Below are 26,698 nucleotides of genomic sequence, written 5' to 3' on the forward strand. Positions count from 1 at the left end.
ACCCTTTTGCAAGTATAATTTGACCAATTATTTTGCATTAAATTATGAAGACAAATAGAATTAACTATTCTCTACCAATCCACTTGAAAAATATTTATTTTTTTTCATATACAATCCTACTCCAATCTTTCCAAGAACTAAATTTTATGGTATGAAATGATATAATGTTTTGGATATGTTGCACACCAGCAATGAAGTTTGCTTTCTTTTCAAAACATTTCAGTTTATTTTTAAAAACCTTTTCCTCCCCTCTTTTTGGCTTCATGGAGGAGACCATATGTGATATATCAGCTTATTTAGTCTGACCAGAGTCTATTAATTAGCACCACTGATTTGTGATACAACATCCAGCAATTCTAGTTATTCCAACTAGTTTCAGTCCTGTCCAATTTGATAGTGTTCTTGAGATTAGGATGAAACCAGAGCATCTCCTGAGCTTAAGGGAATTGATTACACTGATGATGCTAACGTGCCATATGCTACAAAGGAAAACAAACAAGTCAAATAAATCCCTGAATCCCTCTCAGCTTGATTTGGTAGAAAATTCCATCTCAGCCCTTGATTTGGCATGCAGTTGATAGTCACATAAGCAAGACAGGCCAGCCAGACTCCTCTGTAAGTACCTGCCAGCCCCATGAAGTGCTGGCTGGCTGCCACTGGCTCTCTTGCAAAAACTCGGATGTCCAATTAGGTATCCAGGTGGAAGTGCTGTCTAAATCTCTATGCTTGAGTGCTTGAAGCTCTGAAGTGTGAGATCTGATTATAGCTGTGTAATAATGGAAAGCTTCAAGTGTTATGAGCACGTCCAGCCTGTGGAAGTTTCAGGACAAGAGGTTTCATGTACTGATTTCCAGGTCCCTCTTGGGTCTGAGCTGACTTGTGCCGACACACATGGACAAAATAATTTCTTCCAAAAGCTGTTCAATTTTACTTGAAGGACTCCAGCTCCAGCTGAGGAGAGCATAATGCTTACCCTGATAACCTGACTCTATTTTCCATCCCCTTCACTGACTAGAGTATGAGATCTTTAAATAAGATCTCATGTTTGTGATAATGAATTCTGATCAGTTATCTGAAATCCTCTTACTGCAAACACCTTATCTACAAATAACCACTCTATAATGTGTTTCTCAGCTCTCTGCAGTGAACTCCAAAAGCTGAGCTCTTTTAAACTCATGGTATGACACTTGTTTTCCAGCACAAGTGTTGGGGCATTTTTTTTGTCTTACTTGGAAAATCTCTTTGTATTCTCTACACCATGTTCCAAAGTGATTTTTTTGGCAGGTCTGTGCCTGCCCAGTTAGGACACATGGGACAGGATGAGGCTTTTTAGCTGGGAGCAGGGCTGGGTATTAGATAATGCTTCTTCAGTAGAGGTGTCTTCACTGATGTGTGTCACTGGTAACAAAGATGGGTTATTTTTTCCAGTCCCTCAGCAGGCTTGTCTTTAATCTATGAAATGTGTTTTTAAAACAAAATTGCCACAAAGCATCAAAATTTTAAGAAAGAAAAAAATCCAGGTATACTTATGTGATTATGATTGTATTTATTAGCTGCATTGTATTGCTATTACCCTACACTGAAAAACCATTTTAATGCCATTTTAATGTTTTTTACAGATACATATCAGTCGTCATTCTGTTTGTATATTGATTTTGGCTCTGATGCGGCTTTGAATTACCTTCTGCTCATCTACCTGAGTTGACTGTTGTGCTGAACTAGTCAGTAATTTCCTATGGCCATTCTTTTTTACCCTCTTAAAGCATAAAAATTATGCCTTTGCTGCCTGGGTGTCTGGGAATTCCTCCTTTTGGAATAGTGAGTTTAGTGGTGAAGAACACCTCAGTTCTTTTCTGCTGCATGCAAGTTACTTGAGCCAGTTGTTTGAAAATACTGACTTTTATCAGAGGTGCTCACATTTTCCTATTTTTTTTTGTTCCAGTCGCTTATTGCTCCCCCATAAAAACTTGTGATGCTCTGTTTTAATTGCCATGTAGTTCACATCAGAGCACATGCAAGCTGCAGTCCTGTGGTGATTGTGCAAAACTCCAGTTTAGCGTGTTGTCCAAATGTGGAGTGCGCTGGAGAGCTGCCAGAAGGGAGGAAAAGTGGCTGCCATGAATAGATAGGGACTTAGAAGCACAAACTTCCTCAGTGCCAAACCTCTCTCAAGCTTCATTCTGATGAGTTTTGGAATCTCGTAGTGCAGAAACTGCTAAATTCAGCAAGCCTACCTGGAGGAAATCGTCTCTTGCTCCAAGTAGCTGTTTCCTGCCATGCCAGCTGTGCGCATGGAAGCATCTGCAGTGGCACAAAGGCTTTTTGTTTACACTGGGGCTTTTGGCAGACACGCTCTCCTGCCACAGCCCTGAGAGATATCCTGTAGTGCAGGCCAGCACTAATGCCCACTGCTTATGTGACAATAATAATACAGGCCCCAGTGTTGTGGGAAGAGAGGACAAGTATGTCTCATGTTGTTGATCGCAGTTCTCTGCACAGGAAACTGAAACTCAGTGGAAAGCACCAAACTTTTCAGCTGTCTTTCCATGCTACATATTTTACTGTGTTCCTGGTGAGAATGCTGACAGGAAACACATTCCGTATTTTTCTTGATTAGCACTGTGGAAATGTAGAATTCAGTAGTAGCAACCAATGCACAGAACTTCATTGGTGGAATATGTTCATATTGCAATCCAGTTGTTTGGTGTTTTTTTATTTTAGCTCCCAGCCTTGCCTTTCACTTATAGAAGATGTTTCTTTGTGAGATTTTTAGTCACATTTAAATTTTCCATGTTTATGTATTTTTCTGTTTCCTTGTAGAAACTCACACCTGCAAAAGGGGAAATCAATTGTGACCTTAAGTGGGAAACAATAATATGACTCATATAAGAAGTATTGTTAAATTCCCAAAATTAACAGACCAGCAATGTACTGCCCTTTCTATAGTTTCCTTTGTTTATTTTTAATTTAACTTTTCCTGGCTGAGTCAAGCTTTTGGTGCAGGGAGCTGCTGTAGTTCTGTGTGTCCTTGGCACCTCTGTGGATCTGAGGCTGATGGAGCAGCGTCAGGTGTGGTGCAGCTGGGAATGGCTGCCTGTGACAAGGTGGAGGTTTTAGGAGAGCCCTCCCTTCAGACCTCCCACCCCTGACATGGCTACAGGGCTCCTGCTGGGCAAGGCCACTGCCAAACCTTTTAAACTCCCCCAGTTGCATCATGAAGGGATATAATTCCAAAAGAAATTGGATGTCACTTTGCACTGAGCACTTTTTTTTAGGGAGTTTAAGGTATGCATTACCCTTCTTGGGGTTTGCTCCACAAGTGTATGTTCCCGTTGAATTTCTGCTATTTTAAGAGCAAATTCTGACATTGAATTAATTCGCCTGTTTCAAGACTTCCTGTTCTGTATTCTGTCATCTTGAGGCTGTTGGCATCTCTTTTGAATCTCTCAAGTCTGTTTTGCTGCACAGTCCCAGGCCTTTTGGTGGTTGGGTCTCTGTCAGGTCGCATCAATGTTCTTTCCAGTGTACACTGCAGTGCCATGTGCTTACACACACTGCCCCCAACTCCCACGTGCTTTTTCCTTTTTTGAATCCATCTCTGGCATATTATTCTAAGGAGTTAGAAGATGATGGATACAAAAATCCCGCCATGCATTAGCACAAAGCTGCTTTTTTACGATTGCTAGAGAGCAACAGGCTATCTCCAAACTGTAGCGTGGTATTATCAGTGGGGTTTGATGTCTGATTGTGCAGGTGTGAGTGGTAAAAATGAGATAATGAGGGCTTTGTGTAATATGGTAGTATTTTATAGAACATTGACCTGAGTTGTCTGGAGTAGTATTAATTTTTAACATAAATGAGAATTTATGTTCCTGTAAATTGCTTACTGTGTGCCAGTTGTAATTGTTGAGTGATGTATGTTCATTACCCTGCTATATTGCTATTTTATTTTTTTTTGACATTCAACCAATGCAATAATTGCACATGCTGTATGTATTTTAAAGCTAGTTTACTCTTTATCTAGTAAATGAGTTGGGAAGTCACTGAAGACTGGGAAATGTTTATGGCTGCTGTTGTAACAAGGCTATACTACTGCCAAAAGAGAAAAAGAAGGAAGGAGAGAGAAAAGAGGAGCAAAAGGAGTGCATTAGGCAAGGTTAATATTTCATGCTTCACTGATAATTGTGCATAAAATGGTCAACTATGTTTCTAAATAAAAACTGTATTTCTAGGCTTGTCTTCCTCAGATGACTACTGATCTTTTAAAAGGTATGGGGTCATTAAAAATAGGAATAAAACTGAGCCCCAAAACAAAAAAGCAAGCAAAAACCCTTCTCAAATGAATTAACTATTAGTATAGTGTCACAATGCATTTTCAAAACCACTCCTGAAAAATGCTTGTTGAAAAGGTTAAGGGAGACACAGAAGCTTCTTTATCTACTTTGTGATGAAAATTAAAACACAAGCATTGAATACAAGGAATCAGTTTCTTTGATAGTGTTATCCTTTCATAGTCCTTCTTTAAGAATTCTGAATACCAGAAATTCTCCTTCCACACTGTCTTTTTGTCTATAACAAGCACAGTACATCACTAGAACTGTATTGTTCTGTATTCACTAACCTGTGACTGAAGTATAAACTACTAGAGTCATGTCTTACTTGGATTTATTGCTGTGCTGGAATTGTCTTTTCCGCTTTCATGTTGAACAATTAATTTCCAGACTTCTCTTATTCCTGTCACCTGGGCTACCATGGGCAGCAGTTATTGCTGACCAGCAAGGATTGCTTTGTAAGAGGAATTCTGAAGGCAGGCCCTGTGCTCCTGAATTTCAGGTGCAAAACCCAAGTTTGAATTTATGACTTCTAAATTGTCTGATGAAGTTTAAAGTGTATGGTGGTTTGGTTTTTTTTTAAAGTACCTAAAATTCTCTGATGTAAAGTATGTGCTTCAGACACCAAATGTATGAATATTTGGGTTGCCATGCTGATGTACTCTGAGAATTCCTGGTTGTGGTCCACAGCTATCTTGCTCACTGTACCTGAGGTAGCCCAGAGCAGTGTTGGGTTTTGCTGTTGGTGGGTGTGGTAAGAAAAGATTCTGGGTCCAAGGGTCTCAGAATTTTCAAATTTCCATAATCATATCTTCATAACACTTGGCTGAAAAGCAACAGGATGGACCACTGTTTAAATAGGTTAAAAAAATTATTATTTGCACAAGCCTGCCAATTCCACATTCTTACTAAACTTCATTAGAATGGAGATGTTGGAAGTTTGTTTTGTGAAGAAAACCCCATTCAATGCCATTATTAATTCTGTACTATTTCTGAAATAAAGGCATTAGCTTGCAGTATTTACTCATAAATCACCATTTCTTTAGGCTAGCCTGGTTTTGTTCAGAAATGGTGAGAAGAATATTTGACAGCTTTTTGTTGTTGTTGTTTTAAATAAGCCACTGGAATGGCAATACTAAGTGTTCTGAAAACACAAGAAGGAACTGTTTTCCCAGTGGGTGTAGTTTTCTTTTTAAAAGCCAGTTCAGTTTGTTTTTGTTTTTTTCTTTTTTCAGAAGATAAACTAGGAGCACAGTTGATGCACAAATGCTTTTTACAAATTTGAGCTTTCATTATAGCAGCTCATTGAGGAAAGGTGTTTGAAATTACACAATGTTATGAGGTTTTAAAAAGGCAAAGCAATGAACTTGAAAGTGATGGGTTTTTTTCCAAGTGCATGTGTAGATGTGCACCCAGAATTCTATAGTTACTGGTGTGTGTGAGAAGTTAACCTTGATGCATTTCAGAAAAAGACTTTTCTGTCTTGGACTTTGGAGGATGGATTGACTGGTTTTCATTGAGAGGTTCCTGCATATTTCAAGTTTTCTGGCTTTGTGGAACTTTGCTGCAGGGTCTGTGACAAGCTTGAGCATCTGGTTATTGAGGATCACTTCAATGTGCAGCTCCAGTGAGAGAATTCCTACTCTGTCCCTTGTGCAGGGTTAGTGCCCCTGAGAGGTCTTTCAGCCTTACGGGGCTCAAGAATGTGGTTGAGGATCTTTTCTCTGAAGGGAAATGTTTCTTAGTGTCTGTTTTTACATGGCTTTAAGGGTTTGAGTGGGGAGCTGAGGTGGAAATAATAATCCTTCCCTCTCAGCAGCTGGGCAGAGAGGGAAGGATTATTCACCTGTAAGATATATAATTCACTGGCCGCACAGCTCACAGGTGCCTCAAGGTGATTATGTAAAGGCTCCTCTTGGAGAATGCTACATTTCAGTTCAATCCAAGGTAGAAATTTTTAAAAGGTCTTTATTTTTTTATTTCTTTAGAGCTTTAGGATTAAAAACTATTGTTTTGTTTGTGAGTTTGTTTACAGTTGATCACCAGAATATTCTGCAACACTGCAAAATGGGCTTTTACCTGGAAATAATTTGGATTGTATCTTATGTGCCCTTGTTTTATTTTAGACCAGGATGAGGATAAATACATGGTTTCTTGGATACAAGATATTGAAAGGCAGGAAACTGTTACAAAATTCAGTCTATATTTTGTGTTCTGTTTACATCCAGAGATGTCCAAAAGCTCCAGGCATTTCTTCATATTTACAGCTTCATAACACTGCTTTTTTTATCATGCCAGTGAGCATTGTAATTGTTTTGTTTTAAGTAGAGGTATGCATCTGAGAGAGAAAAATCCCTTTGCCAAAATTCCATACATAAGTGAATGGAGAAATGGTGAAATACTCAGCAGCTGGTGCTAGGTCATGCAAGTCCAGATGGAACAAACTTCCTTCACACAATGTCCAGAACATGGTTCTTTATTTTTAGGGAGGTTTGCAGGAAAGATGATGATGATAAATGTTAAAAACAAAGCACAGTTACTTTAATAGTAAGAGCCTACAGAAGCAAGCTTAATAAAATGAATCTTTGTGCTCAGAGTGATTCAAGGGAGAATTCAATGCTTGGTGAAAGAGTTGAATTAGAAAGGAAAGTGTCACTTTGTGTAAACTCTGTCAGATGTTTTAAATTTTAAAAGAATTTTGGGATCTTTTTATTCAAGTTTTGTCAATGGAGTTCAAGTGTTTTCTATTTCATGTGCATCCTAGGTAGCTTTGGATTTTATTTGACAAGGAACAAGTGCACAAATATATTTTGAAGAAAAAAATACAGCGTGAGAAAATGTCTTAAATATAATTTTATAGGTGCAGGATTCTGTCACAGAGCTTGTCTATTGTGTAAACCCTTCCCAGAATGCTTCAAAGGATGACTTGCAAAGAATGTTTCATGTTGTAAACTTTCTGAACAAGCTTTTTTCCCTTTCTCCCTCGGTCATGCCATCAGAGGTGGTGGATTTGTGATGGAAAGCTGAGCAGCTCATTGATACAGCAGACAATGTAAAGTGCAGAGGGAGCAGTCTGTGGCTGCACAGACCCAGCTGGAATATTGGTTTGAATTTTTGTTCTGCACTTGGTTGGGCTCGGGCTGCAAGGCCAGAAGAAAATGATGAATTTCTAATGTGCAGTTCAGCAGCTGGGTCATTTCTGATCAAACTTCTGAGATGTGGATATTATAGTTTTGCCATGGTACGGCTACAAAGGACTGAAATTTTTCTCTAATGAAACTTGAACACTTTATCATACTGTTCATTATCATGATATTTATTCTTTAAATTCACAGTAACCAACGAGCCTTCTTCCTAGGAATTCTAAATCCTCCAGTGCTTTAATAGAAATTATGACAATTTCAACATTTTCTTCAATTTTTCAATAGACTATAAAGTGCTCCTTGGGGGATTTGTCATGGCCTCAAACCACTGGGTGTTCAAGCCCATCTTTGGATAAAGTCCAGCATCTCAGTGTCCTTTTTCAGGTGAGGGCACTCAGGAGGATCTACTCCACAACCTGTCCCTTCCCATCCAGGATGTTCTAGGATTCTGGACACCAAAGCTGTGTACAGTATATCTAGGGTATATGCTGATTTATGCAAATTATTAATATTAATATATTATTTATATTATTTATATTATTTATATTATTAGAGGGACAAGGCAGGCAGTAGCAGTACAACTGTGGCTCTAGGTTAGAGAGAGGGAACGAATCTATGAATCAATCCAGGATGATGTGTTTAGCTTATAAAAATCAGAAGAAAGAAATGTCACTTTTAAACTGACTAATCATGTCTAGACTTCAGTAAGAGGGCTTGTGGTGATGACATAGAAATTTTTTGAAGGTAACAAACCCAGTTATGCTGGTTTGAAATACCATGCGTCATTTTTAAATCTGTCTGGTTTCTTGTTTAGTCTGAAAGCATTTGTGGGAATAATTAAGAGAAAGTTCTTTGCTTCAGCGGGCACCTGCAGTTTCAGACAATGTGTAAAGTTTAATTTCAGCACCTGCAGTGTAAGATGTGTTGCATATTCTTCAGTGCAATTTCTTCATATCTGCAGTAAATTTTAGAAGGCAGTCGGTTCTAACATGGAGTCTGGTGGAAGCACTCACCCAGCATTAGGGGCTGGTTCTTATAAATTGTAATTTGGACATTCTGCTTCATTCTTATTTTCACTGCCTTTGATAGGAGTCGTAGTCTGCTTCCAAGAATTCTGGCAAATAAGTGAAACAATATGGAAGGGTGTTGGTTCTTAAACTATTGGAGTTTTTCTTGTTTACTGGAGAAGCCACATGACCTTTGGATTATATTCACAAAGATGCTTTTGTCTGTTTTGGTAAAGCATCTGGTTTGGTATGGAAACATTTCCCTGTTCTTAGTAGCCAGAGAGTGCTGGTAATCATCCTGGAGGGTAACTTGTATTTATACTAGTTTGGAAAGTTCTTCTCAATGTTGCTTGCATTTCAAATATTGCGCTAATATTTATTACCTTATTTTAAGGAAACTGAGAAACAGTCATTGTTTAATCTCTTGGGGGAGCCTGTTGTCTTTATCCTCAATCTCTTTATTTATAAATTCCTTCTAGTTTATTTGAAAACACAGACTCTCTGTGTAGCCAGTGGATGTACTCTACTTCAGCTGTTTTCCTCAGCAATCACTAATTGCTGTTTTCTAGTAAAATAGTTAAATCTAGAATGCATGTTTTGATGTCTGATGAAGGCTGACCTAGGACAGAGGCTAGATGAGTTAAAGAATAAAGTAGGGATTTATTAGAAGGCCTCAATGGATACACCTTGGGCAGCACAAGAGCCCAGCCAGAACTACGCCCAAGATAAACCAAAATGGTCACAAAATGCACGACTGGTCATGGGGTCTCTCACTTTTATAAGTTCTGGTCCATTTGCATATTGGAGTTAATTGTCAATTTACAGCTTTAGCCCATGAAGTCCTATCCTTCTTGTTCATCTCTCTTCAGCCCACCTTGTTTATGCTCTTGGGCCTGAAATTTGGATCATTTGTCCTTGGTCCCCAACTAGAGAAGGAATTGCTTTGTCTCCCTACTCTGTGAAGAGAGCTCACCATCCTCTAACATGAACTACACCCCAAAATATACAGAACCTGAGAAACATAAAAGCTAAAGCCTGAGGCATCATTTTGTACACAAGATCACTTTGAAACTGGGGAGAACTCTCACCTGTGACATGAGTAGGTTTTAGACATGCACAGATTGACAGCAGCCTGCCCAGATCCAAAGTCTCCTCTGGCAGTTCAAAGTTTAGCTGTAGGGTTTCCCTTTGCATTTCCCAGTTGACAGGGCAGATGTTGGAATAGCTTTTATGCAGCAGATCTGCTAATAATGCATTTTCCCAATAAAAAGAATTGTTTGCAAACAACACCAGAGCATTTCTGTGCCTTTAGTAGGGCAGGGTTTGGAATGGGCAGAGTAGGGCTTTGTCCAGGAATTCCAGACTCTCAGAAATCTGAGATTGTTGTTTCCAGGTGTGAGATGGGCATCACCTGTACAGCTGAAAGGCACTGGCACCAGCAAGGAGCTCCTGTCAGAGCTGGGTGACTGGGCAGATCTGGAGGAGTGTTAAGATTGTAAACTTGAGTGTTTGGACCTCAAGAAGCCTGAGCTGCACGAACAGCCTTCATTTGACCTACCTTGTATGAATAATTTGGTTTTAGTGGCATATCATGGAAAGATTTTATTTATTATTGGGCTCTTGCTGCATTTTTTGCGTTTTGGTTGATATTTGTTGAGCAAAGAGAGTTCACATTTTGGGGGTTATCTTGTTGAACTGTGGATTCCAGGCTTCATTTATTACACAGACACCCCTCAAACTCTGCAATTCATAGAGAACTCTTAATGATTTTTTTATTGCCAAACTTTTTAATGATGTTTTTGTTATAATGTCTGTATATATTGGCCATATTACATTATCTTTATAGCAGTCCTGCAAGATTAATAGCAGTATCTTCTTATTTGTAACTGACATGGGATGAAAAACAAAAGGAGATTAGGCCAGAATTATCAAAATCATGGGCTAATACTGGATGCTTAACTTGGAATGACTAGGATGTCTTTTCACAGAGTACTTTTTGATGTTCAGAGCAGTTATTCTCAGATGTAGAAGGGAGTGCTTAGCACTTCTAAGGATGCAGACTCACAAGTGTTAAGCTGACTATCTAGAATTTGAAGAATGTGACATGAGAAAACGTTGGTTTTGAAGATTTTTCCCAGGATCATAAAAGAAACTGTATATCAGAGGCAGAGTTTTAAGTGGTGTTCACCTAAGACTACCCAGGTTTTATGGTAGAGGTTCTAAAGATGAATCTGTACAAAATGTTTGTTTACAATTTACTCTTCGTGCTCTTTCAGTCTTTAACATCTGTCTAGGGGAATGAAGCAATTCTGGAAACTGGAGATTTTGACCTATCTGTTTGGTTCCTTTGGTATCTGCATTGTTTAACAATTCTAGGAATTTATTGTGGGTTTTTATTATTGTTATTACTCTTAATACGTGCAAGGGTTATTGCTTTTTGGTCTAAACTCTAGGTTTATAATTTTACTATTAGGTATTAATTACTATAATTTATTTTGGGTTTTTTTTGGATGTGACTTTAGCCTTCAGCAAAAGAAGGGAGGGGTACAGTATTCCATAAAGGCCATCTCAGGTATCTTCAGCAAACTGATCCCTGAATTTCAGCATACTCTTGCATTACAGAGTATCCATTTAAAAAGGAAAAAAAACCTAATAATTTCCACTTTGCTGTTGAACTGTAGCTCTCTGTTCACGCTGCTTGTGTATGTAAAATTTCAAATGTTTACAATGAAGTTTACAGAAGTAATCAATAAATAGGTGAAAAATACTGTTCTATAGTATTCTTTTTAGGAGTGAGTATTGAATTCACTTTCCATTTTGCAAGTAGGGGCAAGTGATATATATCTATGTTTGATTAGATAAATTATTGAAGAAATAAGTGAAGAAATTAAAAATGTAGAGATGTTTTAAGACACAAGAATTTTAGCTTCAGGTTCTAACCTTTTATCCAAATGAAATCTGCTTCATGTGTCAATTTATTCCTGTTATTTCCTGTTCAACACCGCCAAGATGCTCTTGAATGCTGACTGTATTTTAAAGGAATACATTTTCTTTTTATAGTGTTTATTCTCTCCCTTGATGTTTATAGAGCTAAATTTATCTCAGTCTTACCAAGTTCAAGACATATTGGATTTTCCCCATTTTCTTCGAATTTTGCAACCCTGCATATGCTCACTTCAAACAAAATGATCCTTGATAATGCTGAAATATTTTTCATGTGTCTGAAAACAATTGATGTCACTGCTTACCTGTGTCTGTCTGTTTGCTCCCTTAGTTTTGCCAGCCTGGAGGATGGCAGCTCTCCAAGGAGAGGAAACAGCCAACGTTCTTCGTGGTGGTTTTGACTGACATTGACTCAGAGAGGCACTACTGCTCCTGCCTGACTTTCTATGAAGCAGAGATTAACCTGCAGGTAAGAGATTTACAGCAGGGAACAGAAATGCAGGAAGAAGTGCTTATAAACTATGGATCCATGTCATAGAGAGCAACTTGGGAAAATATTTTGCTGTTCCTCCTAAGGATACATTTTTCTGTCCTGCAGAAATCCATGTGTTTTTGCAAAAGATGAGCTTGAGGCACTTTTTTGTGTGTTGGGAGTTTTCATCTGCTTTGAAAACAAAACAAAACAAAAAAAAAACCCCAGCCAAAAACAGGTCATAGAATTTCTTTTTCTCCACCACATTTTCCTTTTCGAATGGGATAAGCAATATGGTGTTCCTTTCATTTCCTTTCCTGTTTGACATAGCATGGATGAGTCTCAGCCTTGTTCTAGGAAAAGGTTTATTAACTTCTGCTCCCTCTGCTGGCCTGCTCCATCAGAACAGATGTGCACAAGAATGCTGGAGTGTGCATCCATATTTCTGGAAGTGCATTTATTGGCAAGATTTTAAAAACTGATGGAATAATTATTCAGTTTTTTGTCGGGTCAGATTTGAGGTGTCAGCTACTTGGCACTGTTTGTTTTTAAACATGTATTTCATTTTTTTTTTGGCAACCTCAGTCTTTCATAAATAGACATTTTGTTTCCCATTTGGTGTAAAGTGCTTCCCAGAATATCTGCTGTGACTTAATACTTGAAATCTTTAGAATCTAGAACCTAGGGAAAACCTAATCCAATATGTAATTGCAGACTGCCATCGTTATGTTTTGAAATATCTTCTTTCCTACGTGAAAATTAAAAAAATAAGTAAGACCTTGGCACTAAGTATAATGGAATTAGCTGAGATTAAATAAATAGCTGAGTAAAGTAATTTCTTGTTCTTTTAGTGAAGAACTGCATCATTATTGATTATTTTAAGAAAATGTTTTTAATAATCCAAGAGCACTATGTTCATTTAATACCGGAGTTGAAAGATTACCCTGTTTGTAAAATAATTGAAAGATGTGTTGTAGTAATAGTAATAATAATGGTGTGTTTTTTCTGGGCAAAGTTGGAAGCCAGAGAATAATAGTTATTCTCATTTCATTAGTGCTACAGTTTAGTTGGATGTTTTTGTGGACTTTTAGAAGGATTTGAAAGCAGAAATGTACCCCAATATTAGATGTATTTTAGTCTTAAGCTTTAGTGCAGATCAGCTGACACATTCCTCTTAAAAATTTAATGTCTGTCATATTTCCTTTATTTTATAAGTAGAGAGTGAAATATTCTATAGTAATTCTTTCCCAGCTGATAAAAATTTACAATGGCTGACTCTTCCTCCACTCTATGTATTTCATAACATAAACTAAATTTAGCAAACTTGTTATTTATCCTGTGGTTTCTACCAGCTGCTTTTGATTCCCTATCCACATCTTTGAAGTAATGCTCATCACAAAACATCCAGTATTAACTGAAAATTTTCTTTTCCTTATATTGCCTAAGTATTAATATAAAATAACCCAAAGTAAAAAAACAATAAAAAAACTGAGTTGCAGCAGGATGTTGCTTCTCATAATGCCATTCCTGGCTGTGTTGTAAAGAATGCATATTTTTCAGATGAACTTGCTGTGGTGAAATTTATTCTATGACTGCATTGTTTATAGCAAAACTTCCTGTTTCTTTCTGAAACCCAAAGAGAATAATTGAACGTGCCCTGTTTCATGGTCATTAGACAAGAATCCAGCACGTGTACAATCTGTAATGAAACCTAAGCTCACACAGCATTGGGCTATGACAGAAATATTGATTTAACCATTCATATGCATGCTTAATTAAATAATCTATGAAACATCGTCCCCAGGAATTTAAATGAAATCTAGACAGTGCTTTGCACAGATAGATACAGGTCAGTGTTTCCTTAACTGACTGATATAACTTACTGAGGCAAAAGGAAGATTAAATTTCAAAAAAACTCACAAAACCACTTCTTTCCCAGTAGCCTTCACCAGGTAAACGTTGGTGATACATGAGACTGGTCAGAATTCAGCCAGAGCAGCAGATGAGATGTTTGGCTTGGCAGAATCATCTTCACAAAAAAGAGAAAAAAAAAAAGAATCAACCACTTGGAAGTTTCTATGGTTAATTAAACTGGGAATTGAAAACAAACTCATTTCTCAGTCTGTGAATGCTCCAAGAGAACCATCAAACCTTTTTGGAACCTTGTGCATAATAATACAAACCCTTTAGACACAGTTGAGTCTGAGAAGACTCAAGGGAGGACTCAAGTCAAGAAGACTTCTTTTGTTTTGGTTCCCTCCATCCCTGCTTCAGTTGTTTGTTACAGGATAATTTGCAAATAAATGCTACCAGAAGTGTATGGAGTTTGTACTCACATGGAATACATAAGGGATACCATGATAACCTAGGGTGCAAGATTAATATAGCAGCTGTAAAGCCTACACAGTCTGCAGGAAAAAAGTATCCTCCCTGCTATCTCTGAGAGTCCTGGATTCAGTGTAGTCTCTTGGCAGTTGCATGCCATAACAAGTTTTCCAGAGGAAAGCACAGGCTCTAGTAATCAATCAGCTGATGGCCTATTTTCAACTTCCTACCCTTGGACAGAAAATAGAATGCTGTTTTCTTTGGTGGCATCTGTGAATCATCCTTTGCATGGTTGCACTTCTGACTGACCCAGAATTGATTACCTGCATGGGTGCTGGTCAGTTTGATTAGCAATCAGCTCTCAGAAAGGTGTGATAATATAAAAAACATTGTTGTTTGTTAACTTTAGTCTGACTAATACTCCATATCTGTAGGCACAAGTGAGATGAACACACTCCATTAAACAGGGGAACAGAACTCGCTTGGTGCTGTGTGATTTCAGGTGACACAGCTTTGCTGTGGAGTCCTTCATGAGTTGTTCTGGTTTAGGATGCTAGTCTCACTTATTTGCCCCAGTAACGTTTGCTAGAGCTAAATAAGGATGTATTCCTCATCTGGGTTTAAAATGAAGCATTAGCAAGTTTGACCTAAAGAGCAGAATAAATTGGATTGTGGGTAGACACTTCTAGAGGCAGTTCAATTAACAGTGATAAAGCTCTGTCATTTAGAGGCATCCTGAGCATGTTGCAGAGCAGTTCTGTGTGCAAGGTTTCTCTCCCACCTCAAGTTCCTACACGAGTGTAAACAAATCTGAGATACTGCTCTGGTTCTTGGTCCTTCCAGCTTCTTGTGTTTCCAGCACGTGCTTGGCTGTATCCACATTTCTGTCTGGCTTAAGGTGCTGTTTAGATACTCTAGCAAACAGAGCTGAGTGCCTCATTCACTCCCATGTGCCTGCAGGAATTAGGAGGAGGAGAATAAGTCAAAACATCTCTGTTTCCCTTCCTCTCACAGTGCCTTCAAAGTTGCTTGGTTTTTTTTTAGGGGGACTGGGAGTATGTGGAGGTGTGTGATGTCCCATTGCTGTATTTTAATTGCTTTTGTGGACTTGAAACCTCATAGGTTTGAAATCCACTTGAAATGTCATTGATTTGGAAAAACCTTGTTCTATCAACCAAAAAAAAAAGTCTACTTAGTTTATTTTTCTGGCAGCTGAAGCCAGAAGCTGTTGAGCAGCCAAAGGGTGTTCAGAGGAATCATAACTTACATCTACAGAATTCACCCATGAAATTCAGTTTCTCTATGTTTGTAACTTTGTTAATCATAAAAAGTGTATATCTGTGTACATATATGTGCAGACATTAACATGTTTGGTTCTGTGTGGTGTACACAGTTTGCTAAAATGAGGTTCTTATTTCTAACAGCAATTTCTGCATGTTACCACTTAGCAGACAAGGACTTGATTTAATACTTTTGACTCAGCAGATACTTCTAGTGACCTCAGTTGGGCTTCTTACCAGTTGCACAGTTAGAATTTATATTAACAATGTTTGGAAGAGCACCACAGATAGAATCTTTCTTAAAAAATGTTGACTCAGATAATTTAGGAACATAACGGTCAATTTGTACATTGCTTTGCACTTGGAAAGAAATTTGCCCTCTCTTCCCAACCCCACCATCAACAAATTAGAGGATGATTGATGCCAGCAATTGAGCCTGTGCAACTGCATTTCTTGCATTACAGAAAATGCTCAGTGAGATCAGCACAACACCCCAAACATTTGTTTATAACAATCTTATTACAAGATTGTCTCATGCTTGTGTGTTGTCTCAAGTGTCTGTGTGTGTGTGTGTGTGTGTGTGTGTGTGTTAAAACATTGCAATCACAAATATAGGATTAAATCTATTGCTCTGGAAAATGGACATAAGTAATAATTCACAGCTCTCCTGTTTCCTGCCATTCACATTCTCTTCCTCTCTCTGCCCTCACCTGCAAAAGGAGGAAAAAGAACTTGTAAAAATCCCAAACCATAAAATGGCAGATTCACAACATTCATAGATATTTCCTGAGTCAAGGGAAAAACTGCCAACAAAATGATTGTGCTTCAAACAGTTATGATTTTTCAGCTTGGACTGGAGAGCTGGTGATCCTGCTGTGCTCAGGCATATGCTGCTCAGTGAGTCACTGATGTTTTACCAGAGGCTGAGAACACTCAGTTCAGCTGTACCTGTTTTGTGTGGGAAATCTGACTCCCCCTTTGGATATTAAATGAGCATGTTCTTCCTAAGATGAAATAATTTAATAATTTTTGTTAGTATCCCAAATGCTGAATTTATTCTGAAAGTTTCTTCATGTAGTCTATGCCCCAAAGCATATTTTGTGTGAAAAACCCCAATTTTAAGAGCAATGTTTAGTATGTTGCGTCATCATCTTTCTGAATCTACTGAAAAATGGCTGTTGTATACAGCAGCCATTGTATAGAGATTGTATAGAGATTTAAGTGATGCCTTATTTCCTTTCTAGTCTGGTGTAAAGGCCAGATTGCAGATAATTTTCTATATAAGAAACAGACTTGTGTATTTTAATGTCCTTTTATACATTTAAGATAACCATCAGAATTTAAAGTTGAGATGAGAAGAGTTGTACAGAGGAAATCGTATTTCCATCTTAATAACTCTGGCAATAATTTCTCCTGCCCTGTTCATCCCCTGGCTCGTGCATTTGCACACACATCCCCAGGCTGAACTCATGCTTTTGCAGGGTACAAAAACTTGTGTTGGGTAAAGGTCACCTTGTCCTCTTAACTCCTGTGTTGTTGAGCAGAGGCCCCAAGTTCAGCTCACAGACAAGGAGATGCTATCTTTTAAGCAGGGGCATTTCTTTGTCAGTAGAGATCAGATTCAGCTGACTTTCAAACAGTGGTATAATACTAGTTCAGCAATTCACTGGAAGTCTTTTCAATGCATCTCGCCATATGCAATTCAAAGGGATTAACTGTTTTAATTAACCAAAACAATCTGTCTGTGTAAAATTTTGCCTTGGTGTATGTCTACATATGCTTTTCTATATTATTTATAGAAAACATTATAGTGAGTTAAAATAGGGCGTGAATGACAGCATTGTTAGATTTGAGTTTTGCCTTTTGTTCTGCATAGGTGTCTGCAGCTTTCCCACCTTAGATTAGGGGTGTGTGAATTCATGGATCAGGTTAGCTGCCTTTGGGAAAATTCAGAAAGGTTTAGTGAACTTGAAGCACTGAAATGATGTTTGCTTCTGCACAGTTCTTGCTAAGGACCTGGTACTGCATTTCTTTGCCATTCCTCAGGGGTAAGGTTAACACAGTAAAAGCAGTTATTAATGCTATTGATTATTGATACTCCAGCAGGGCAACTCAGTGGCATCATCTTGGACTTCCCAGATCCTCTGGAGCTTGCACATCCTGTTCCAGAGAGACACTTTGGCTGCAAAGCTGCACTGAAAAGTGCAAAGTGTGGGTGTGAGGTTACTTTGATTCTAAAGAGCTTTCAATGATTTTTTGTGATAATCCATATCTCCTGGAGGTTTTCAAAGTGAGGGCGTTAAATGGTAAACATCTCACAGATTGTGGTGATGTCAATTTTGTGTAATGCTGGAAGGTGCATTGCAGACTCTATCCTATCACATTTGTACTCTGAAGTGTTGGTAGTACATAGGGAATGAACCAGCTGACCTGTCATAAAACCTCGAGATTACTCTATCTGATAAGTTTATGATCTTCATGCCATTTTCTGTCTTTGATCCTTATCTTTTTTTAGTTGATAGGCTCCTTACTGCGCATTACTACATTGTATTGTCCCCATTTTGAAATAATTAAATCAAGATAATGGCTTTTGTGCTGGTTTAATTTTTTCCAGTGTAGGTTTAGCTGCAGTGGTTTGGTTCTGTGCACATAGGCAAACCACAAAGCAGATCTGCTCACCTGTGGTTTTAGCTCAGCACAGCAGATTGCAGGCAGGCTGCAGATTTGACTTCTGGCAGCAGGCAGCTTAGTTTATTTTAACTTTCCTGCATGTGTTAGAATTTATTGGATACATGCATTTATATACTCTGACAAGTAAATAAAATTAATTGATGCTGAATGTTTTTTGGCCTTTGGTTGTTAATAAAGCAGCTAAGCTTGTGTTTGGCTGCAAATAAGACAAACAGAGACCAAGTCACATAAGGAGAAAGGGATCTGTCCCAAATGAGTAATTGGCATAAGATTACTAAAGTAAACTGCAAATAATTTTTCCGAAAATAAGAAATTGAACATGGTCTCTAAATCTTTGCTGGGCACTTAGTAGAAAAATAACGGGCTCGGTGAACTTGGCATAATTTCAATGCAAAATTTTGCATAGAGCAAACTGGTTTTGACATAATGAAGTACTGGAGAGCAAGTTTTGGAATGAGAGATGTTTGTTCTCTTTCGAAGGGCGAGCAAATTATTAAAGCAGAACTCTTCAGTTTCTGCTCACATTTGATTTCCTCTGAGTTTCAAATAATGCCTGCCATCTTCCGCCCTCAGAACAGCACAGCTACCTCTAAGGCCTCGTGTTTCTTCTAACTTTTCTATTAGTGTCTCGGTTTAAATTGGTTTTCCTCCCTCTGACATGAGGATAAGGCTAGTTTTTCTCTGCTCAACAGGAATCAGAACCAGCATTCCAGATTCTGAGGGCTAGGGTGAAAAGATAGGAGTGGAAGCGTGGCTGTGGTTCATGTGTGCTGTAGTTCAGTTGCATGTTGATGGAGCAAATGATAATGCTGCACTCAGTAGTAGGGAGAATTTTTTGGGACCATATTGGTAGATCCTTTTGATCTTTCATAATTGACTTTGGTCCCTAATGTTGATTTTGGCTAGATGGTTATCTTTAAGTTAAATGTCAATATTTAGAAGCGGAGCTGACATCTTAAAATAATGTGATTTTTGTGGCAAAATTAGGTTTATAAAAGTTCAAGAGGAAACCTTAAAGTGTGGAGGCTAGATCGTGGCAATTACTATCTCTGTTTAATAAAAGAAGATAAGGTTAATATGAGCAAAGTTGTTTTTTAAAGCTTCATTTGTTTTTTGGCTGCCACATCTGTTGCCTTTAAATGAGTTGCAGTTTTTAACTGAAGTAGCGCAAAATCAGTCACCTTTCTCTTCTGGAAGTTTTAACATCGTTTTTTAAGCAGAAATTGAGACTAGCATGAGAATGTCTGGTTTTGTCCTGATTTACCCCATGCAACATTGAAACCCATCCAGTGTCAGCCAGATGTGGATTATAGGAAGTGTCATTTCATGGAAGTGAGCGGGAGGCAGAGAGATGGTTCACAGTCCATCGCCACTTGATGGAAAACTTGGAGTGTAAGGTCAGCTTTGATCAGATATCAGGTAACATCAGGTAACAAATGTTTTAACTTAGACATAAATGTACATGAAATGAAAATAATTCATGGCTGCAAGTACCTATTTTCTTGTTACGTGCATGATGCAGTTATTCATTTAATGTTTATTATATTAATGTATTTAATATACATTTCACTGTTATAAGTATTTTGGTCTTGATCTACTCCCATTTATTTGAGGGAAATATGAAATATTTTATTATCATCATTATCCTTTGTTTAATACTTTTTCTTCTAACCAAGCTTTCAAACTCTTATCTCGTTACTTGATAAAATGCTGCAAACTTTATGCTTTTTCACTTGACATTTTACACTGCTCAGCTTTACTCTTTTTTATAGATGTAGAGAGATTATAAGAGCAAAAGGACACTGATTAAATAAAGCAATACCTTACTTAATGTGTATAAACCCCACAAATATTCCGTTTTAACTGCAATGATTGAGAAGGTATTAAACCTTTTTCTAGGATCTGGGACATCATGCCTGATCTGCTGGTGACTGCAGTTGTCAGTTAACTTCCTCATTAGAAACTGTTTAAATAATAAAGCTGAATTTGTCTAGTTTGGGCTTGATGCCATGTACATCCCTTGGCTAACCTGAGGAACAAATTGTTTTCAGAAAACAAGGAAACAAATAAATAGCAGAGTGATGATGAACAGTGGTGATCACAGTTAATTTTTCTGAGCTGTTGGTTATCAGTCAGGGATCACAGCTGGTTTAATGCATTTATTAATTCAGCTGCTTTTATTGAACAAGTTCATAAACTATAGAGTGATGCTGTTAGTTCAACTGGTTGGTTATTGCATATTTTAATTTACCCCATCACTTGGGGTCACAAATATATTCAGAAGCTGCTTCTCCTATAAAAGAAGAAAGGCCAAGAGTTGCAATAGGAACCTGTGAAACTGATTATTGTGTCATTCTGGGAGTTGTGTGTGTATATATATAGATATGTGCATGTATTTTAATGCAGATGTGGGTGTGAACATTTGTTAAAATAGGTTTAAATATATGTATTGGTGTGCTTTAAGTGTACTGAACACACACAGACACACATATACATATATTTTGGCCAGTCTTTCAAGAGACCACTTTATGGCTATAGCAGCCAAACATAAGCAAAATGAAATTGCATCCTCAGACCCTCAAAAGAGGTTTCACCATTTTCTGAGTTTGTTTAGCAAATATTATTAATGCAGAAAAAAAGGGGAAAAAAAGAGAGCAAGTAAATAAATCAAACATTTTGTTGTAAAACCAGGTAAGATTTTTCTGTTCAAACTTATGATGTATCTTCAACCATGTTCAACCAATACAAGAAATAATTGCTTGTTTAATTGTATTTTAATTTTTCAAGGATTTAGTATTGTTTTTAATTTAAAAATTGGTTATCTTAATTTTTCCTATACATTTTTTTGGTCTCCTGTGGCATAAATGTTAACATTCAATACTGTCATGTTGCATGTAAGCTTTTGTGATGGTTTGCAACACCCAGGAAATTTTTTGGGAAAACTGCTCTAAGGACATAAATCAGCCATAGTTTACAGATCTTGCATTATGTTCTTCTTATAACTTTAGAAACCAAGTCAGGATGCAGAAGAAAAGAGGATTCTGGGTGTGACAGGCAGGGAACAGGACCCTGATGGGCTTTGGTCATGTCTGAGTACAAGGGACTGAATATTTTAAGCATGGTGAAATCATGTATAACCACGGCTCATGCAGTTCTTTGGTTCATTAGCTCTGTCTCAGTTACCTATTCTGTAGCCTATGGAAAAGTCTTTTTCAGGACTTAATTAATTGGATGGTAAAAAAGACAAATTATTAATTTGCCTTCTCAAGGCTCAGGTATTTCTGGATTAGATTTTAGATGTTTATCACCTGTTGAACTAAATGGAGTGTTAAGGATCTGGAACATTGGTTTGCTCTCTAGAGGTACATTTTTTTCTAAATTCAGCCCTTCTCAAAGTTGGCTTATTTCAAATAAATAAAAAGAGAAAAATGGAAGAAAAAAAAAAGGAGTCTTTTTCAATATTAATTAACCAAGGCAAATTCAGGGTAGGGCAACAGAGCTGGGGAGGGGTCTGGAGCACAGGTCTGATGAGGAGCTGCTGGGGCAGCTGGGGGTGTTCAGCCTGGGGAAAAGGAGGCTCAGAGGGGACTTCACCACTCTCTACAACTCCATGGAAGGTGCTGTAGCCAGGTGGGAATCAGTTTCTTCTCTCAGGCAATGAGTGACGGGAGGAGAGGACACAGCCTCAAGGGAGGGTCAGGTTGGACACCAGGAGGAATTTCTTCACAGGAAGGGTGATCAGACTCTGGAATGGGCTGCCAGGGAGGTGGTGGTGTCACCATCCCTGGAGATGCTCCAGAAGAAGCTGGACATGGCACTCAGAGCTGTGGTCTAATTGGCAGGGTGGTGTTCACTCAGAGGCTGAACTCAGTGATCTCAGAGGTCTTTTCCAGCCTAAATGATTCTGTGGATCTGTCATTCTGTAATTTCAATTCATCTTTCAATCTTTGTATCCTTAGCAAGGCTTTCCATACCATCCATTTTTTCTTAGTTAAGTTGTAAACTGAATGCTGCATATATAAAATGAAAAGTTACTGTAAAAAGCCCCAACATAACAAACTCTTTCATTTTGTTATTTTTTATTAGACAACATTTTTTCCTTAGATGGCAAAAGGGATAAAGAAAGATGAAATGTGTGTGTGTGTGACCAGAAGTGTAAATACAATCACATTTGTGGCTTTAGAGCTCTGTAATTACTTTTGGTACAGAATGCTTATGCTGTTAATGCTTTGCTTGAAAAGTAGGTTAAAAGTCATGTGTTTGAAATGATTATCTACTTAGTCTAGTGACTCCTAATAATGTGCCTGTGTGCCTGTCAGAATGTTGAGCTGGGAAAGAAACACAGCAGTCACATTGCATTTTTCTGCAAATCTTTGGTGAAGTAGGAGAGAGTGGTTTGAGAGTGTAAATGCTTTATCAATCAGTGTTGTGCTGCTGTCGTGCCCTGAGAGTTTTAAATCTAATTATGAATTAATTCAAGACTTGATCTGAAGTTGTGTGGATTTTAGTAGAAAGGTCTTGCATGGAAAGCTCCTCCCTGCCTGAGCAGCCTGAGGTTTCATTATCTTAGTACCATGTGAATATGGAGGAGCTTCCATGTTCCCTTGCCTTTAGGAATGTGGAATGTGTTTTAATTTCATTTGTCAGATATCCAGAAACTGTTGTCTTTATGCCTAGAACTCATGCTTGCTCTTTAGAATGGTTGATACAGTAAACTTCTGCTGATAATTAAAAAATTTGGGGATTTTGGGGAGCAGAGGGAGGGAACTGTTATTCCTGTAAAAGCTCTCCCTGTCAGCATTTTAAAATGGATGAAAATGAATGAACCTGTGTGGGATGTGTGACTGTTGAGTTACTGTGCTTCTCTATTTGTGAAATTTGTGAATCACAATTTTATCTTAGAAATGAGAGACTCAACCAAGCACATACAATGTGAATGCATTGCTTGGCTTTTAGGTAAAATTCAATGTACAAAGCCAAGTCTTTGCCATATGTGTATATGTACTGTGGAACCAACTGGTTATATTTTGGTATGAAAATGTTATATTGTATTAACCAAGGTATTCTGATTAAAACCCAAGTATTCTCTTTTTATATCATTTTAACTTGAATTCTGAATTGTGGGTTAGCATTTGCCTAAATAAACTGTACATTTTGAATTGAGGTTGTGAAATAAAGCTCACGAGCTTGTAGCGTTCCTGGCATTTAAAAGCATTTTTATCAGATTTCGTCCATTTAGGAGAAATGTTGGATTTTTTTTTTTAAGGAACTGAAATGATGAGTAGTAATGTGACAGAAATAGAAGGCAGATATTTCACGTTGTCCTATGAAAATGGACATAATTTTTCTCATGTTCCTAATTAGGATAATGGAGTGATTTTTGCTTGGAAGAATGCTTGGTCAGAGGAACAAATAAAAGAAATTTGGTGGGTGGTGCAGGGTTGGAGACAATTATATCCAGAAATTGGAAAGCAAGGACATTCTGTCATCTGAAAGCTTAATTTGTCAAAGAATGTATGGAATTTTAGAAATGAAAATATTTAGTGACATCTTCAGTTTTGGCTATGAATAATAATAAACTATTTGTGATTAAATAAGTTCTGGCAAGAAGGCTATAGCCACTTGCACAATATCATGAGCAACTGCAAGTTTATCTGTAATGTGCTGTTCTTTTTTTTGTAACCTTAGTGGTTCCTAAGTGTGAGGGATTTTTTTGAGAAATCTGAAGCAGTTTTCTGGTGAAGAAATATCTTTAAATTCCAATTTCACTAGGTCAGGCTGGAGATGACATTACAGATAATTTCAGCTGTAATGTTAGGGCGAATTCTGTAAGAAATTGAATCATATTAATATGAGGAGGACAACCATTCTTTTGTGAAATGCATGATCTCCGTATTTGGAGAGATTGTAGATCAGCTAACACTTTGATGTGGAAGGATCCTGTTCTATCATCCACTTCACTATCTAAAAGGTGCCACAGGGGGTATTTAATGTGGAATTGTCTCCTGTTAAACTGCTGTCTTAAGAGAACTTTATTTTAGATATATTGGTGCTTGACTTCCCCGGGTGAGTTTTAATAAAGTGAATTACATCTAGAACCTTTAGGGACTTGAGGCAGCCATTGGAGTGTGCTCCTGTTACTTGATTTTGTTACCAGTTCCAAATAATGCAGTACTTTTCTGCGGCCCTGAGAAAGGTTAACTTTTGGTAAAAATTTTTGGTTTGGGTTTTCTTCCTCCTTATTAATTGAAGTGTTTCTGTTTTCAAGGGAACGAAAGAAATTGAAGGCGAAGAAGAGTCTGGTTTAATTCAGCCTGCAGAAGTATTTGCTCCTAAAAGTCTGGTGCTGGTGTCCAGATTGGATTATCCAGAAATTTTCAGGGTAAAGAACTTGCAATTGCTATTTACAAAATACCAGCAAAAAAATGACAGTGGCAGTATTTTTGATTTAAAAGATCTCAGGATTGATTTGGGAATTTAAAAGCAAAAGTAGCTTTAGATTGAACTAGATAAAATTCAACATCTGTGACAGTAAATAGCCCCTGTAGGTTTAAGTAGTGCCTTTTTACCCTCCAAGCAGTTTTAAAACTACACAGAAGGAGTGGAAAAGATTTTTCTGGGCTTAGTGTACTCTCTAATGAAAGAAGTTATTAGGAAAAAACCAGACAATATTTGACTAACCATATAATGGTAAATTAACAGTGAAAATCTATATAAAGCAAAATGTCTGAGCCTCTTCCAGACCAAATTAAGATGCATAACCAAGATTTAGGACCTTGGATTACTTTCAGCTGGTGAAATATGACTTATCAGAGATAAATGAAAAGCTTAAATTTCTCCTAAGCTAATACATATTAACAGAAATAAATAAAGTTCAGTTTACAGGTGAAGGGAGGAAATCATTCAGCAGTTGTCTTTAGACATTAGGGATGACTGCACCATGTGAGATTAAAATCCTTGGAGCCCAGGATTTTGTCTCTCAGAGTGGCCCATGGCAAGTGCAAAGCAAACTGGGTAAGAATAGGGCAGGCTGTAGTAATAATTCTGCAAAATGCTTTCCTCATTCAATGTGAATAATAGTTAAATGACATCCTGAACCAGAGGTGTTGTTTCTGTGGATTTTCCATAATTAGTTCACTTCATTAACATTCATCTTTTACAACAACCCACGGCACAGAGTTTCACTGTTTAACTATGTGTGATATGAAAAGTTGCTGTTGGAATTATTTCTAAGAAGAGAACTACTAAAATATTTGCTGATGTATCAAAGTTACAGCAGTTAAAAGGCAAAAGATCCTGTGGAGGAGTTATTTCCTTTTGTCCAAAGACTTCTTAGAATGTCATGTTGATCTGGATTAAATTATTAGTAAAGATGCTAAAGCTGTATCTGTGATTTCTCAATCAAAATTTGATCCATTGATAAAATCTGCTGAAATATTAATATACTATTAATATAAAATATATTTACATTGATATAACAAGATAAAGAATGTAAGTTAAAAAAACATATGGAATTGTTAGTGATTGGTACTGGTTTAAAATGAGCCTCACAAGCTCATTGATTAATCAGTGTTCTACCCTGGAAACCAGTCAGGTTGAAGTCCTTTAGAGTTCAAAGCACAGATGAAGCTGTGTTGATTTTTATAATTTTTAGCAGTAACTTATAATAAAGCACTTCTTACATAACAAAAAAAGCAAAAACATCACACCTAGATTTTCTTCTTAAGAAATGTACATCCCTTGCAAGTAGCCAAGCTAATTTTTTTAATAAATTATTGCCTCTGTGGCAAATTACTTTGGTTGGAGGGTACTTCACTGCACTAGTAACTATTAAGAACTTATTTTTTTAAAGCTGATATATGTAGATCTTTGAATAATTTGACCTGTATTGCAGTCTGATATATTCTGTCAACCTTTCTAGGCTTGCCTTGGCTTGATCTACACCGTGTACGTTGACAGCCTGAATGTGTCACTGGAGACTCTCATTGCAAATCTCTGTTCTTGCCTTGTCCCTGCTTCTGGAGGGTCTCAGGTAAATGGGGAGGGGGGCTAGGGGAGGAAAGGGTATTTTTCCAGTTAATTTAATTTATGAAGAAAACAAAAAATAAATTCTTGAGATATTTTGGAAGAAAAAAAGATCATAGTTCAGCTGAGTGCTTTCCCTGTGGCCTGTGAGTGCTTTCCCTGTGGCCTGTCTTCTAAAGACAGCAAAAATTCCATTCCAGGATAAGGTCAAAGGGTTAATTTTGTCACTGAGTTGGCTTTTACAGGGCACATTAACAAATTAAGCAGTTTGTATAAGTTTAGTTTTTAAATAATAAAGTGTTCAGGAATATTTTTGCTTGCTACAGAAATTTTTTAAAGGTTTTTTTTTTTCTTTACCATTTTCTAACATAAGCTTCATATCAGTTCATTTATGCATGTTTGTTCCTTGATGGGATTCAGAATTCCCCTGTAATTTCTTTGAAAACTCATTTAAATTTCTATTTTCATAATTTGTTTTTTA

The 26,698-nt window shown here is 37.4% G+C and overlaps 1 protein-coding gene across 6 annotated transcripts in view; it reads left to right on the forward strand.

Moving 5' to 3' along the window:
• SBF2 (SET binding factor 2) overlaps positions 1-26,698 on the forward strand; it is a 236,072-nt gene that overhangs the window by 90,409 nt on the left and 118,965 nt on the right. For all 6 annotated transcript variants that reach the window (XM_038139505.1, XM_038139508.1, XM_038139510.1 and 3 more), the window contains exons 3-5: positions 11,756-11,893; positions 24,461-24,574; positions 26,114-26,224. In XM_038139505.1, the coding sequence (XP_037995433.1) occupies positions 11,756-11,893; positions 24,461-24,574; positions 26,114-26,224 (363 nt within the window). The remainder of the gene's footprint in view (positions 1-11,755; positions 11,894-24,460; positions 24,575-26,113; positions 26,225-26,698) is intronic.

The sequence above is a fragment of the Motacilla alba genome, chromosome 5, assembly GCF_015832195.1.
Source record: "Motacilla alba alba isolate MOTALB_02 chromosome 5, Motacilla_alba_V1.0_pri, whole genome shotgun sequence".
NCBI classification, from domain to species: domain Eukaryota; kingdom Metazoa; phylum Chordata; class Aves; order Passeriformes; family Motacillidae; genus Motacilla; species Motacilla alba.